Consider the following 16,135-nt stretch of genomic DNA (forward strand, 5'->3'; position numbering starts at 1 on the left):
TTTCATACTTACTATACTCTTATTTGACTCATGACAACTTTTTATTAAACAACTCTCAACAGCAAAAAAATCAGACAAACAGGACTAGAGAATAAATTTATTTTTAAATTGTAACCAATATACATCTCTTAATAGCATTTTTCTTAAAAAAAAAAAAAAGTATTTTCTTAATTTGTGGGTCATGGTGGGAAAAGTGTTTTCTAAGTACCTTTTGAAATTATTCTCAGGGATCTTTCCCTTAAATCATTTCTGTTCTCTCCCTTAAGACTCCAGAAACACAGTGGTCTGGAGGTGAGCACTGGCTGCTCATCGCTGGTTAGTGTAAATGCCATAGGCATCCGCTCTCCTTCACCAGCTCCTTAACTTTTACAATCCCAGAGTTTCCATGATCATAAGTACTAGATATAAAAGATAAAAAATCAGAACATTAAGAGTACTGAATACTCTCAAATGTTGGAAAAAGCAAAGTCCCTTTTTACTTGCCTGAGAGTATCTGAGGCAATTTAAAGATTCAATCTTAAAATTTAGCCAAAGATGGCAGCTTGCACGTTATTCACATGGTACAATGGAACCTGAAACAGTAAAATATAAAGAAAAATATTTATAGTTAAGATTTTGAGTTTTTATGTTTATAATTAAATCTAAATTTCAAACCAAAAACATGTATCCTGTATGCATCTTTTAGGAGGAAATTAAAAAGCTGAAAAAAGAACTGGAAAATTTTGATCCTTCATTTTTTGAAGAAATTGAAGACCTGAAGTACAATTATAAGGAAGAAGTGAAAAAGAATATCCTGTTAGAAGAGAAGCTGAAAAAACTTTCGGAACAATTTGGATTTGAATTATCTAGCCCTCTTGCTGCTTCTGAACAGCAGGAAGACAGAGAAAGTCCTAATAGTTTCCCTATTTATTAATGGCCTCGTTTAACTGTAGATTTAAAACTATCTTATGAGTTTAAAAGTTTCAGCTGGAAATCAAGCAGTCTCTGAACTACAGAATTTACATCTCAAAATATTGTATTTTTTTGCTTAAAAATAAAATATTTAGTTTTAACTTGTTAGAAAAGTATATTTTTGAAGACATCAATAATTTATGACTATACAGTGCATAATGAGCTATGATAAATATTCCTATTTTCATAATATCTTAAATTTTCAAAAAGCATAAAGGTAAGCTTATAACAACTTTATTATTTAAATTGATTATTTTATACTTTTTTGTGTTAAGATATTCAAATCCTAACAATGGTTTCTATAAATACATAGAAACATGTTTAGAAGTTGACATATGTTTTGCTAAACAGCTAGCAAAATTAAATTGAAGATTGTAACCTCTGTAAACATGGCAAACTGTTCAATATTAGAAAAATCACAATAATCCCAACTATGATTTCCATTTTATACACCCAGTATTATATCTTTGAGCCTATCAAATTTCTGTTTATCTATTTTTGAAAACTGATTAAACAAAGACTGGTTATCAAAAGCACAGTCATATTTGTTCAGGTTCATGTTAACAATAACTGGTTTGGAATTCATGTAAGTATCTGGAAGTGGCCAGCATAAACCAAGATGGTGACGGTGAACCTGTAAGGAGAAAAAAAAAAATGATGGTATTAGCTTTAGTCTGTAAATAACATCGTAACTTACTTGTAAATACTTATTTCAGGTACAGTGTAGGGGTCCACCTTTAATTCCTTATTTTAATTGTCACAGCTGTTCTGTGGACACAGTGTGTCTGTCTTCCCCATTCGAATATGAGCTTCCTGAAGGCAGAGCAATGCTTTGTTAACTCTGCCAATACCTGAAAAATGGCAGTAACAAAATGAGGAGCTGCTGCTTCAAAACTTAATGGATATAGTCTGTTGATGACTACAGAAAAGAAAGTGTGAGCCAGACTCTAGTGTCACCAAAGCGAGTGCTAGTGGTAGAATGGTCGGGTAGTCTGGGATCACAGTTGGTTAGGACATTGCTGGGTAGCTGTTTCCGCCACATAAACATCTCCTCTAGGTGGAGCCTCTCTAAGACCCAGAAAGTAAACAAACTCCACAAGTTCAGGAAGGTCCCTAAAACTGTCAAGATTCCCAAAACTTTCTGCAAGGTTACAGGAGCACTAACAATTGTTGGAGAGAAGTGTCTCCTCCCACCAAAGGAGCTGGGAGCTGCCTGCAAAATGTGCATCGAAGTTGGGAGGGCTTCTTACTGATGCTGCAGCCTTTGGGTCCACCATGTTCCTTGTAAGCAGCTCCTTGCCCATATTCCTGTAAGTAACCCCAATAAAGTCCCTGGTTCACTACTGGGTCTGTCCTCAGTACCTTATTGTGGTAAGTGGGCAGTTGTTTATATCTCCCTAGAACTAAGCAATCACACAACAACCAGACAATGTGTGTTTTCAGATGGTAATGAAAAACAGTGATAGGGAGTTAAGAAGGGGCTGTGTCACGGGAAGTCCTGAACAGCATTATGTAGGAAGTACTAAGTCAGTTGTGAAGAATAAACACAATCAGGGTAGAAATGAAAGATGAGTGCTTTAGGGGGCAATAGAGTAATTCAAGCCATCGACTTGCATTTTGGCCTAAATTAAAATTAGCACCTAGTTGAATATAAAGAACAGAGATTCAATAGATGAGACCTTTATAGAACTGGTAATCAGATATATGAAGTAACAGCAAGAGGACTTAAACAGTGAACGCAGGCTTCTAATTTCAGTGAAGGATGTAGAAATGGGATTGGGTAGACTGAGATTTGAACATTATGAATTTCATATACCAGTGAGAAATCAGAAAGACAAGTCCATGGGACAGGGCACAAAGGAGACAGTAATTCACCCTGTGTAAGCTGCCACTAGATACTTTTCTAATCAACAGATTCTCTACTAAGTTAATTTGAGAAGCGCTGAGTTATGCTAGGCACAGCATGTCTCAGAGAACTCTGTGCTACATGACTTCCCAGGAGGGAATGTGTTATCACTATAGACGGTGCGTGGCTAAACCTCTCCGTCAGTATGTAGTCAGTCTGACACGTCCCATAAACTTGACTCTGTTTTAGCCTGATGACATACGAAATGAGGGAAATATTCTAACTGCATGCCAGAATTAATACAATCTGGACAAAGAAACTGAGTGTCACATCTTTAAGAACAAACTTAAGGTGTTTTTTTGTCATTACCTTAATTAAACAGCCATCACCACAATGCCACACAATCCCTTCAATTTGACCCTCTCTGCAGTCTTCAAACCAGGACAGCAGGTCATTGTGTTTCAGTGTAGGCAGATTTCTGACTTGGAATGCTCCGTGTGGTGTAAGAAAATGTAACGGGTATTTCTTGCTTCCTAGACCTAAATGGTAAAGTTTAAAAAAAAAAAATTCAGTCATATTCTTTTCAGAAAGAGTGAGAAACCATATCTCACCAAGTGTATAAATGTCTAAACATCCAGGCATAATGCCAACAAAAAGTTTGATTTTCTGAAGAGAATAATCCTAAGTGCATTAAATCCTTCCCTCACCCAAGTATGGTACTTCTTCCATAAACGCTAAATTCCACTTTCATGTACTGTCTACACTGGGAGTTGGGGCACTGAGCTGTGGACAAAGGCCAGACAGACACCTATGGTAAGTAGTTTCACTGGAATGCAGCCTTACCTATTCATGTAAGTACTGCTGATAGCCCATTCAAAGATACGGCTAATAAAGCTTAAAAGATCGGCTATCAAACATTTTTTACAGAAAAAAAATTTGTTGCCATATGTTATATCATTAGCTACACTCTGCTTTTATTCCATGGTATTTAACCTACTTAAATTTGTGTCTGCATACATGTTTCTGTGAAGTACAGGGGTGTATGTGTTTGCAGCCTGCACTGTGGAGACAGTAGGTCAATACTGGGTATCTTCAATTACTTTCTACCTTCTATTTGAAAAAGGGTGTCTTGCTGTACCTGAAGCTAATGGCTATACTGCATGCGCTGCAAGGCCCAGAGAGCCTCTTATGTATACCGCTCTGGCTCTTGGACTACAGGCATGCGCCACTGTGCCCAGCTCTTAACGTGGGTTTTAAAGATCCAAACTCTTATGGACTGGACCACGTCTGTACCTTCAATCTGCTTTTGATCTCTGTACAATTGTTAGTACAGCTTTCGTGTCTTTATTCTATGACTCTCTTTTCAACTCTGTACTCCAGAGTGCCACTGGCCAACTCAATTCATTATGGTGTACATTCCGAGCAAAGCTCTATACAGTATGATGCCAATCAGTACTCTTGCCAGTATTTATTAATGACCTAACAGGGAAGGGTGCATTTTCACCCAGCTAACTTACCTACAATCTGTAAAGCAATGAAAAGCTGCAGCTCAGTGATTGCTTTTCATGCGCAGTTGATAAAGCTATCACAGGGAAGGATAATAGGATCAAATCAGCCTTTTGCATTAATAAACCTGAATGATTAGCCATATATAAATATTCCCACGAACCTAAGATTTGCAGAAACGGATGTGCTTCTAGCAAATGGACACAAATGTGTTAGTTCCCTCTTCCATGTTTCTCGGCTTGACGTTAGGACTTGCCTTTTAATGAATGCCTTCGCTTACCGTATGGGTTCCCATTGATATTCGTTCCTATCAGCTCCAGGGTTTGCTCTAAAAGCTCTGACAGGGGAACCGCACTGATTTCCAAAACTCCAGGATCATCAGGATGGTGCCTTAGTACCAGGGCAATCCCAGACTCGTAATTCACTACAGATGCGTGCCAGCAATATTGCTTGCTGCTCTTTTCTACTGGTACCCAACCTGTTAAAGAAAAAAGTATCCGTATCTCGTTGGTTCTATTGAACGATACAGACCTTTTTTTTTTTGGGGGGGGGGAGGTTAATCAACATTCCTGCTTTTCTAGATTCCCTTATCATCCAGACATTGAAAATCAGTGACGAAGTTAATAGTTTAATTGTTTTTGTTATAATCATAAAGTATTCATTTGTTTATCCTGTTGAATATGAACATGAATTAAACATATTCTTCAAAAAACTCATCTTGGTTCAGGAGCCGTTGAACACTATCTTGAGGCAGCATTAAACTTTTTTCTTTCTTCTTTTAAAAAAGCGTTAGCATTCTAACTGCTTAGTATTGTCAAAACTTTTTTCATTTAATAAAGTGGGTTTCTCTCTAGTGTCAAAGATAACAAATAGATACAGTAGGTGTTCCACAGCATACACCATTGTTTCAGTCGTGCTCAACAGCTTACTGATGTCCTGTTTGTTGTCACTGTTTTTTACTCTTATTGCTAAAATAAGTGTCCTCAATACAGAAAATTCGCTACAAATAAAGAAACAAGTCACTCTAACCAAAATCTGATAAAATATGCTTATCCTTGAGAAAGATTCAAAGTAAAAGTATCCCCTCCTATATTTTTAATATAAACTGATAGACTTTTTAATAAACCTCATTCAGAAATTTTGCACTATAAATAAAAATAAACTGAAGAGCTAGATTAAAACAAATTCCTGATTGGACCTTTTTTCTTTGTCTCTTAAACTAAACACAAAACACACTTGGGAGGAGATTGTGTGATACCAGGAATGTGTCCGTTTTCATCAGGTACTGGCTTCCCATTTTGTTTTTCTATTTCCTTTGCTGGTATCCAACACTCTGGGACAGGCTTGAAGTCTTCCTCCGTGTTCCAATGAAACTCTAAAAGGAATCGTTACACTTTATGTGGATGCAAAGTGGAAATAACAAATCCATCAATTTCGCATGTGGTTAGTTCTGTTATTACTGCCATGTAACTGCATTCCAAATTAGGGAACTAACACTGTAAATATTCAACTTTCAATACAATACCACATGTACACACTAAAGTAGCCAATATTCTGTGAGGATTTATGAGTTCTAATGTGTTTATGGATCAGTATAGATAGGTAATGAATGTGTATACTATAGTTATCAATGCAATAATAAAAAAATCTTCATATTTATAACAGGACTTAGGAAAATATTTTTCTCATACAAACAAAATAAAAATGTATCTCAGGTAATACTGTATGTTTAAACAGCATAGATTGTTTTTCAGTATTCATGTGTGTGTGTCCACCAGATTGTCTCTGTCAGAGCACTGTGTCAATTTTTTATTACTAAAAGTGGTTATTTTATATATAAGTAAATAGATATGTACATATGTGATATATATCTTATATATATTTTTTCCCAAAGATTGAAATTCAAGATGGATATATGTAGAAGAACCGTAGCAATAAGTGACAAATTTCAACTGTTTAAATCTGAAAAGTTTAAAGAAAAACCCACTAACCTTTTGTGCTTTCTTTTGAATGTAGAAATTTTTTAAATCTTTTGTCAGCTTGCTTGTTAGGTTTTCTATCTAGTCGAGCCCAAAGGTATGGCTGACCTAAAAATACAGTAATAAAAGGCAACAAAGTTTGTCTTGAAAGACATTTCAAAGTAAAAGAAACCACAAACAAACCAGTAGTCTTTACAGAAAGAAAACCAACATCTTTGAAAGACAAAAGAAATAGAGTCTGTAATGTGCAGCACTAAGGCATCATCCCAGTGTGAGAGGATGCACTTCCTTTGTTAAATAATGAGGGTGACAAGAATGCATGACCCCTTGATTAGAATGCTCCCTGGTCCCTTTCTAAATGAGTGAGCATAGCCAGGTAGTTGTGTTGACACATGCCCTGAACATTACCCTGCAGTGTGGGCTTAATTCAAGGTCAAGTCATTACACACACTGGTAAGGGGGTTGTTTTGTAATCCTGATGTAATAGTCTGAGGGCACTGTGCCAATATTCCTTATTGATAAAAGTGAGACTTTTGCACCTGGTTTCATTGAGACTTCTGCATAGCTTGCTGTTGCCACTGCTGGAAGATCTTTATGTAACAAGCAAAACCAGAAAGTTCCCCAGCTAAGACTCTACTTCAAGTTCCTGATCACATCAGTGGTTCCTACTCTGAGAAAGATGTGTCCTGCAGGACAAAAGCAGGACAAAATACAGATTTCCCGCAGCATTCCAGACCTGCTGCTCTGCTCTGCGATTGTCTTACTTCTGATATCCTCATTTTCTTATGTATCTACTCATTGTCACCGTCGTCCTGTGAGCATTCTTGAGCAGTAAAGCTCCAACACTATCTGCTCCAATCAGTGCACGTCCCGAATATGAAGTAAGAGCCTGCTAGAGCTTACTCAAATATATAAATCAGAGTTTCATAAAAACTGTTAATGACAATACTACTAGCTCTCCATATACATAATATAAAGAACTAGATCAAAATTATACTGTTTCTGGTTGAATAAACCTCTTGTCTTTTTTACTGGTGAACATACAAAAATTGACTCCACACATTATCATTAGTATGGCTACTATCACCAATAATAATAACAACAGTTCTAGTAAAGATATAGAAAAATTGGAATATCTAAAAGCAAGAACTTCGAGTGTGACTATTATGGAAAATGAATGATGGGTACACAGATTTTCTAAATATTAATATGATCCAGTAATGCCATGTATAGGTTAATACCTCCCAAAACAGAAGGCGGCAGCACTCCAGGAGAGTAATCTAGCATTGTTAGTTTTATTTTCCACACTGGCTTAAAGGTTGGAGCAATCCACATGCCCCTCAGAGACTGAAGTAAACAAAATGTGCTATGTATATATTAAACAATCTTAAAAATGCATGTGATCTGACATATGCATTTACCCAATAGGGTAAAAACTGTACTAAGATAAGAAAGTAAGCTAGCCACAAAGAGGCCATTTATATGTGTTACCTATAGTCAAATTAAGAGACAAATTAGTTTGGGCTAAGAGGCTGGGGGATGGGCTGTGTGGAGAGGGGAGGGGCTGAGGGAGTTCCCAGCAAAGCAGTCACAGTTCTAGAAGACGAAGTCCTCTGGAGGTGAACCGTGGTGATAGGATGACCATGTGAGTCTCACTAATGCCAGTGTTACACACCATTTTAAAGTACAGCTTTGATGGCAAATCTTTATGTGTATCTTATCACAGTTGAGAAGGTTTTAAAGTGCATTTCAGAACATTCCTTGACACCAAGGAGTGACATCTGGCTCATCTACCTATTGCTGTCCTTGGGACTGAGAGTTCATCCCACCATTCCATCTGTAGTAACTACAAATAATGGCTCCCTCTAATATCATCCCTGTGAACTTTCTCTCTAAAGTATAGACCTGGTCAGAGCCCTAACCAGTGGGAATGAAAGCACTGGACACAGCACTGCAACACTACAGTGACAACAAGCTCCCGAGGTGACAAAGCCAGGTTCCATGACTGTGCGGCCATTCATTAACTGAATGCTTTAGACATTACTGAACCAGACCAAGACTCAGTTTCATTATTGATATGGATTATGCAAATGAGGGACCATGTGACACCTATTTATTGGGCTATGTGACCCTTCATGGTATCAAGTGAATGTTAGTCAAATGTCTTTAATTTCCCCAAGAAAAGGAAACATAATCACTGATTTCTTTACTCACTATGACAGGTTTTCAAGAGTTAAGAGTCAATATCCATCTCAGTTGGAGCAGGATTTATACAGTAGTACTTTTAGTAAATATGGCGGTTGGATTTTTACCTTTGTAGTTAGTAACATAGCAACATGTTCCATCCACTTTTTCTGTCGCAACTGCATTGTACACATCTGCATCTAACGCCTTTTCACTTAGAGTTTCAGTTGCCAAAACTTTAAAAGGCTTAAAAGAAGAGAGAGAGAAAAGAAAAAAAAACTAATGTAAGATACACAGCCTCTACCTTCACACATAGGTTCTCCTGAACTGTGCCTAATTTTATCAGTTCTAAAGGTCTGCCTACTTTCTGTTCTGTAAGAAAAGTTGAGGTAATTTATTTTAAGAAGTTTCCTGAATTATTTGCTTTTTTTTCTTTTTTTCTTTCTTTTTTTTTTTTTTTGATTTCTTTTTGTTTTTTGGTTGGTTGGTTTTGGTGTTTTTAGGCCTGTGTCACTCTGGAGCCCAGACTGCCCTTGATGTCCTGACCCTTCTGCTTTAGCCTCTTCTTCTGGGATTCCCCTCCTGTCCCACCACACCAGCTCACCTACCCTTTCTTAATGAGATCACAGTAAAATGTAACTTCTCCACAGACTGTTGAGTATTTACATGCTTCTCACTCACCACAATGAAGCCAGGAAACATGCCTTACTCTGTGTTGCATCCTCTGCACAGGTTCAAGATGAACAATCCCATTCTTTGTGACTATGCATTAACTACAGTAAACACTACTCTTGACACTGGAAATACAGAGAAGGATAAAGCAGGGCTCAGCTTTAGTGGGCTACATCACTGAGAAGTACCAAAGAGACGGGATAGGAGAACACAGGGAGCTCTCTGCGGAGGAGCATCTGAGCAGATCTGATGGAGGGGAAGGAAAGGCCCACAGTCAGGACATTTTCGTAGCCGAAGAATGCAAGTCAGCACATGTGTTTGGGTGTGTTTGGAACAAAGTGCAGGTAAAATTAGATCACAAGCTTGTGTAATTCCAGAGGCTGTTCTGGTTCAACCTGTGTATTCACCATCACGATTCCCCATACTCCAAGATTAAGTCTTGGAGTCATTAAATATAATGAAATATTTACAAAATTTAGTTTTTCAAATCACACTCGGTTCTTAGTTGTAGTGGGAGTCTAGGAGAGATGGCCTGTCTCAAGCCACATTTTAAAAAAATGAGAAAAAGGTAGCTCCTATTTTAAGCTTTTAAGACTTTCTTGCAAAGCTGAAATCCACATGCTTGCCATAAAAACATGTTTATATATATATATATATATATACACACACAATGTTACAATTTCTTTAAAAAGCCAACGTCAAAATGCTTCATGAATACACTCTTTTCATGACTGTTCTCAACAGCATGATAAAACACCACATTTCTCTTCTCTTAGCATGTCATCTCTGGTCTGTTGTGATGATCTTACATACCCGCATAAAACCTTCATTCAAGTCACAGACTTTAAAAGCATCTTACAGGACAGTGATGTAGCTAAACAGGAAAGCATTTGCCTAGCATGTGCAAGACTCTGGAGTTTATCCTAAGTTGCTAACATATGGGTCTCCCCGCTCTCTTGGGTCATCAGCTAATATGGCCCACAAAGGAACAGAGATGATGAGCGGAGGGTGAGTTGGGGAAGGAGGTTCAGAAGCTCCGTGAATATGTATTGTGAATAACCACACCGGGACCAACTATCAGGAGGCAAGATTAACTTTACTTTGGGTGATTCAAGGCTTATGTTTTGAGGGACTTGGGGTAGATGGGCAAAGGTCACTGGCTGAGGGTTTAGGGTACCAAAATGCCTCATTAGCAGGGGGAAGCATTTCAGGAATCTCGGGTGCTACATGAACAGGTTCTTAGCATTAGAAAGGGTGCTCTACTTGAGGCTGCAAGGTATGTGTGGGCTTAGAATTCCCCAGACAAGGTCAGAGAAGAAGTCCTGCTAATGAAGGAAGTCTCCCATATTGTATGGAGCCCAGAGTTTATCTGGTCATCTGTGTGTTAACAGCCAGACTCTAAAGGTGACGGGAGAGTTAATAAAGTATCAAAATGGAAGATGTAATGGTATGGGGGGAGGGGGGTGTGGGGGAGGCGGGCTGCGAGCTGGAGCCTGCAGGGAGATTGTGAAGTTTGTTGAACTGGAGAGGGGACAACCAAAATTACTATGAAAATGCCACAAGGAAACTTCTTAGTATGCTAATTAAAAAATAAAAAAAGACCAGAGGGCCAATGGTACAGCGGTACTACTGAAAAGAGTGGAAGTCATTTCAGGTGCACATGCTGATCCTGTCTGAGTTGAGAGGTTAAGAACTTTGCTACATCTCAAAGAATCACACTGATATAAGCTATCTATATTTATCTTACTTTCACTGAAGGCTTGCTATGTGTAAAAACAAGTAGCAACACGACTAGTAAACCTTAGGATGAGAACTCAAACAAGAAATTACACGAGGTCTGATTTGCGTAACCTATTTAGCCTAGCTGTCAATACTGCCATAGGCCCCTAGCACACAATGCCTTCTCATCAGACTTCTGACAGAAGTTCTACCCTAGACTGCCATGATACCTCATTACTCCAGGGCTGTCAAAGGGAAGATTAGGATGCAGATTTTCAAATCTGCCAGAACATGTTTGAGTCATCTGATCAGTGAGGGTACAATCTAAAAAGAACTCGCCCACACTCCTTGCAACTAAGAAGATAAAAGAAGCTGCAGGTCTGGGAAAATGGGTACTTCATCCAAACCTCCCGGGTAAAACGTGCAGGGCTCCCGGGCAGCAGCTCTGTACTGGAGGAGCCGTCCAGCAGCACACACCGCCGGATACCTGATGCTCCCGCTTGGCTGAAGGCTCAGCCTTCACCTCCGTCACAAACACGCACGGCATCTTCCGCTGCACCGAGCCCAGGCGGTTCATGGTGCCCACGCGCAACCTGTCTCCACTGCGCTGGGCCCCGGGCGGAGGAAGTCTGCAGCAAGAAGCAGGGAGAATCCAAACACCAGCCAGAGGATCCAAACAGCACCGTCAAGATCCACCCCGGTGAGAGGCGGAGACTCACTACCGGAAGCGACCGCCTAGTCGCGGTGCATTCTGGGAGTTGTAGTGCGGCTGTGAGGCTACAGAGCATGCGCCTCCACGTGCGTGATTTCCCCTATGTTTTGATGTCCAATTAAAACAACAACAAAAGAACCGTTACCTGATGTTGTGTACTTGGCCACAACTTAGTAACGTAGTAACGATGGTGTTTCCGGGAAATAATGTTAAATTATAAGTGATGAATCACTTTAGGATGCATTTTAGCACGTTTCTACTAAAATTCTCTTACCTGCTTTTCTATCAAATTTAAGGGATTGAAAACCCAGAGAAGTTTAGAAAATACTTTCAGACATTTCCTAATGTTCAGACAGAAAACCTGAATTCCCAGGAAAAATATTAAAACAAACAAACCTTACAATTAAGAAAACTGGATTTCTGTTTGAATTAATCACCACAGGGTGTATAATTTATTTCATGATAGCCTTTGCAATGGAGAGTAAAATTTAAAGAAGTTCGAAAACATAGAAATAACAAAAAGCTCTGTCAAGTTTGTCTTGGGAATCCAACAAAAGACTTGAAACAACTTCATTTGACTTACTGTCCAAAAGGACATTAGAAGGAAATAATAAAATTGATGCTTGAATAAAAAATATACTCTAGTAGTATACCTATCTTATTGAAACCTGAGACCATAGGGAGATTTTTGACCTTACTATCTTAGGTAATTGAAGAAGCCAATTTATGTTTCTATTGTTGTTTTATAATTCCAATTAATAGTTTTATAAATGTTTAATCAGCACGTATTCTACTGCCCAGCATTTTACTTACGTAGCTCTTGGGGGGAAAAAAAATCAAATAACCTTGTCTCACTTGGAAATATGTACATGTAAGGGGACTCTCAAAGAATAAAATGTTCCTAACAACAAGTTTACACTTTTGTGATTACTGAATCAGAAGGGAGGGAGGTGGGGACAGAGGGAGGCAGGGAGGGAAAGAAAAATACCTAAACACACACAATTTTATACAAAACAAAGGGATTGGTATAAGGAGAGAATACCAGTGTGTTTCTGGCTCTGTTGTAGTGAAACCAAAAACTTTTTAGCATTTTTAAATTCAAATGTTGGTACCTTCTTTGAGGCTCTAGAGGAATCCTAAGCAACAGCATGTCTTGTGGGTTTCAAACAATTAAATGACCTTTAAAGCTCTCAACTGTCATTTCCCAAACTGCCACAGAATATTCTAGATCCAACATTCTGCCATTTCTGAGAAAAGATAATCTTCCAAAAACATTCTACCTGCTCTGAGCATCTCTCTGGAAGGACCAACAGCTATATTTTGGTTTCTTAAATGCCTGGAAAAAGGCTTCCAACAGAAACAGAAGAGTCCACAGCAGGAAAACATCACAGGATCAGGTTATAGATGTAAACTGTGCCTCTACTCTGATGGATGGCAGCCATTAGCTTCCCCTGATTCCCATACAGAGCTGGTAGAGCCCCACCCCCACCCCTGTCCTTCGAGGAGTACTACAGAATAATACATTGAAAAAGACTCTTTTTCTTCTCTGTTGTGTTATTAATCTAACACATACCAAGAAGAAACTCCATGTGAATCTATCTAGACCAGCACAAGACAGAATTTCTGGGTCTGTTTTTGAGGACAAATTTCTTGTCACTTTTCATTACAGAGAGTCAAAAAAAAAAAAAAAAAAATCCTCTCGAGTAGAATCATAGCTTTCTGTAGAAGACTAAAATGAAATCTGCAACAGGAAGGAAGTGGGGTGAGAGTGGGAAATAAAAAGAAGTGATTGGAAGAGGAAAGAACCTAAAAGAGGAAAGTGAAGGGTTTGGGGGTGTTCTAGACTAACAAAAGTTACACAATGAAGAAACGTACTTTTTATTTTTTATTTTTTATTTTTCATTTGTGTGTGTGTGTGTGTTTGGGGGCTGATTTTGCCATGCCATCAGTTGTCAATCGGTAAAAGCACTTTTCAGATCTTTTCCTGTGTGAAATCACTTAAGTCAGCTTGATAACAGTATTGGAAAGCAGTCTAGAAAAACTTCACCCTTAATCAGGGAATTCATCTGGTGGAGATGGGATGAGCCTCCCTTCTTAGACGTGTCTCTCCCACTTGCCTGTTAGGGTGAGCACTTCGCAGCTGCAGAGCTAACAAGAAGGGCAAACAAAAAGGCAAGGCTGTTTATGTATTTAACAACATTTTCAAGTGCTCCGCCAAATCTTTATCTGCTCCTTTACTGCCTCAATCCCTTTAGTTATAAGCAAACTACCTTTTTCTAACTTTAGTTTTAATTCCAAGATTAATACTCTATACTATGGATTCAAAAAATTCATGGCAATTTACCATTTTACTTAAAGTGGAAATCTGTGTCTCGATCAAAGTTTGCCGTAATTTCAAACCATGTTTTGATCCATTGTGGTCAGTTGTCTCAAAATTCCAGGTGCCCTGTAATGACTAGTCCTCATTTACACTAAGTTCTGATACCCATAAAATCTAGGATGCTAGGATGAAGACTTTCAAGACTGCTCATTGAAATGTCTCTGTCAGAAAATCAGAGGACTTCGCATGGTTTTCAACAAATTCTACAAGTTTTCGAGCACTGTGGAAATACAGCATTTGCTATTGGATAACTCGAGTTCTCTTTCCAGGATGGATGGAAATGCAATAAAGCCACCGGATAGATAGGTACTCCTATTTATTTTAATGTATGTTTATTACTGTGTTGAAATCTGCATTGGAATATATATATATATATATATATATATATATATATATATATATATATAGTATTTACCTTTGTTTTACTTCCAAGCCACATATATAAAATACTTACCACTTACCCAATTTTAATTTTGAAAACCTGAAGTTACATTTCTTTAATCAGAACACTAGAAGATAAAACACAGGGTAAAATCTTCAAGTAATGCTTAGTATATTTGATATGTATTAGATAAGGGAAATAATTCACTTAGGTGACGTAACCTACAGTTCCATATGAGGTCAGTTATGATGACCAAACAATGGATTATGTAATAATGGGGAAAATTCTGGAAGTTTGAGTTTGTGTGATTACTAGTAACCACTTTCAACATTTCTGCAAAGCTAGAGAAGGTATCTTCTAATTTAAATTTATTTAAGAATTATCTATTGTGTAATATACTGTCAACAGGAGGTCAGTTTTAAAGGAATACTTCTGATAGCCTGAAAGGCTGAGGAAAAGAACAAGTTTTCCCCCTTACACACTGATAGTTCTTATATTTGCGTTCCTGCAATTTGTACATATTTATAAAAAAAAAAAAACAATCATTGGATTAGCAGCAAGAGATTGAAAATGGCAGAAGTTGGGAATGACTGCTATTTCTTTGTTAATTCCACATGCATAAAGGTAAATATTGTACAACTTACAGTACACATGCTTAAGGTTTTTAGTTGAATGAAGGGAGAGACAGCAATAAAAAGATACCTTAACTCTGATGAAAAAGCCTAAGTATTTTTCATATTCTGAATTTATGTGAGGAAATTTGGGTTAATTTAAAACTATGATATGTTTATTTTATATATATGTAAATTTCATGTTAGTTTTCATATAACATTTTTGCATATATTATTCATTTCAAATTCTTAATTCTGTTCACTCTATAATGGTATTTGTAATATAGCGTATTATTTTGATGAATGTGATTTCAGTCATACATAATCCAATAGTTGAATTCAGATTACTCTCTACCATTTAGTATCTATTTTCTTATTTGAAATTAATAAACTTATTGCATTTTTTCTATCAGAAGTCTGAATAACAGAAAGTAATTAAATACCATGTAAAGAGGGATATAGTGTGATATAAACAAATTAACCAAATTATAAAGTTCGTAAAGTAGGAAAACTGAATAAGGATTAATGGATGTCAACACAATCAAATATGTAGGAACTCTCTTGTTGCTCATGTCCCAAATGAACCTAAAATAAACAAAAACAAAGACTACTAAATGCTCTGTCCGCTTAAGCATCTTTCAGCTCTGCTAGAAACCTGGAGTCCAACTCATTGGTCACGAGAACTCAACCCACATTTGTCATGTTACCTTTCCAAAGAGATGTTAGATAACAGACTTTTTGTTTCAGAACAGCACAGAGTTTTGTCTCTTTCTCTGTTTTTCTCCAAATGATTGATGAATAATAATACCTAAGGATTATAGATAGATAGATAGATAGATAGATAGATAGATAGATAGATAGATAGATAGATAGGATGAGATTGGATTAGATAGAATTTAGAAACCATTTTACCTTACATCTCACAGGTTATTACAATATCCTGTGGTAGGATATTATTTTCCTTTTTAAAGTGTAAAAATCAGCAGAAGATGAATGATTGTAGACAAGTAGTGAAGCCATGGTGATAAATTCCAGTTTGCCTGAATCCAAACTCACAGCTCATTGTCCCATGTTTTAAGAGTACGAACTCCATCTTTGAAGGGAGAAGAAAGTGAAGAAAGAAGTAGGAAGAAGGCATAGTTTATATGTCAAAGAGGGAGCAATGTAATGGAATGTCGCTATTCTTTTTAGTT

General features: G+C 37.5%; 3 protein-coding genes across 8 annotated transcripts in view; 2 read left to right on the forward strand and 1 right to left on the reverse strand.

Annotated features, from left to right (window-relative positions):
* Positions 1–1,052, forward strand: part of Cep290 (centrosomal protein 290) — a 77,503-nt gene extending 76,451 nt beyond the window's left edge. For all 3 annotated transcript variants that reach the window (XM_076920090.1, XM_076920092.1, XM_076920089.1), the window contains one exon: positions 686–1,052. In XM_076920090.1, coding sequence (XP_076776205.1) covers positions 686–913 — 228 coding nt within the window. In that variant the 3' untranslated portion in view covers positions 914–1,052. The remainder of the gene's footprint in view (positions 1–685) is intronic.
* Rlig1 (RNA 5'-phosphate and 3'-OH ligase 1) lies at positions 83–11,603 on the reverse strand. The gene is made up of 7 exons (XM_076920097.1): positions 11,345–11,603; positions 8,595–8,712; positions 6,295–6,390; positions 5,562–5,678; positions 4,584–4,781; positions 3,167–3,336; positions 83–1,585 (listed from the first exon to the last, which is right to left on the reverse strand). Exons 1-7 carry the CDS (start codon positions 11,432–11,434, stop codon positions 1,397–1,399), a joined length of 978 nt encoding a protein of 325 aa, XP_076776212.1. The 5' UTR covers positions 11,435–11,603; the 3' UTR covers positions 83–1,396.
* Positions 9,266–16,135, forward strand: part of C22H12orf50 (chromosome 22 C12orf50 homolog) — a 34,917-nt gene continuing 28,047 nt past the window's right edge. Inside the window, exon 1 of one of the 4 annotated variants that reach the window (XM_076920096.1) lies at positions 9,266–9,482. Coding sequence is in view for 1 of the 4 variants with exons in the window: in XM_076920093.1 (XP_076776208.1) it covers positions 14,902–14,955 (54 nt within the window). In the remaining 3 variants the exon portion in view is untranslated. Of the gene's footprint in view, positions 9,483–14,067; positions 14,256–14,620; positions 14,956–16,135 lie in introns of those variants that run through there. The other 3 variants (XM_076920094.1, XM_076920095.1, XM_076920093.1) reach the window with 3 other exon arrangements.

Source organism: Arvicanthis niloticus, chromosome 22 (genome assembly GCF_011762505.2).
Source record: "Arvicanthis niloticus isolate mArvNil1 chromosome 22, mArvNil1.pat.X, whole genome shotgun sequence".
NCBI classification, from domain to species: domain Eukaryota; kingdom Metazoa; phylum Chordata; class Mammalia; order Rodentia; family Muridae; genus Arvicanthis; species Arvicanthis niloticus.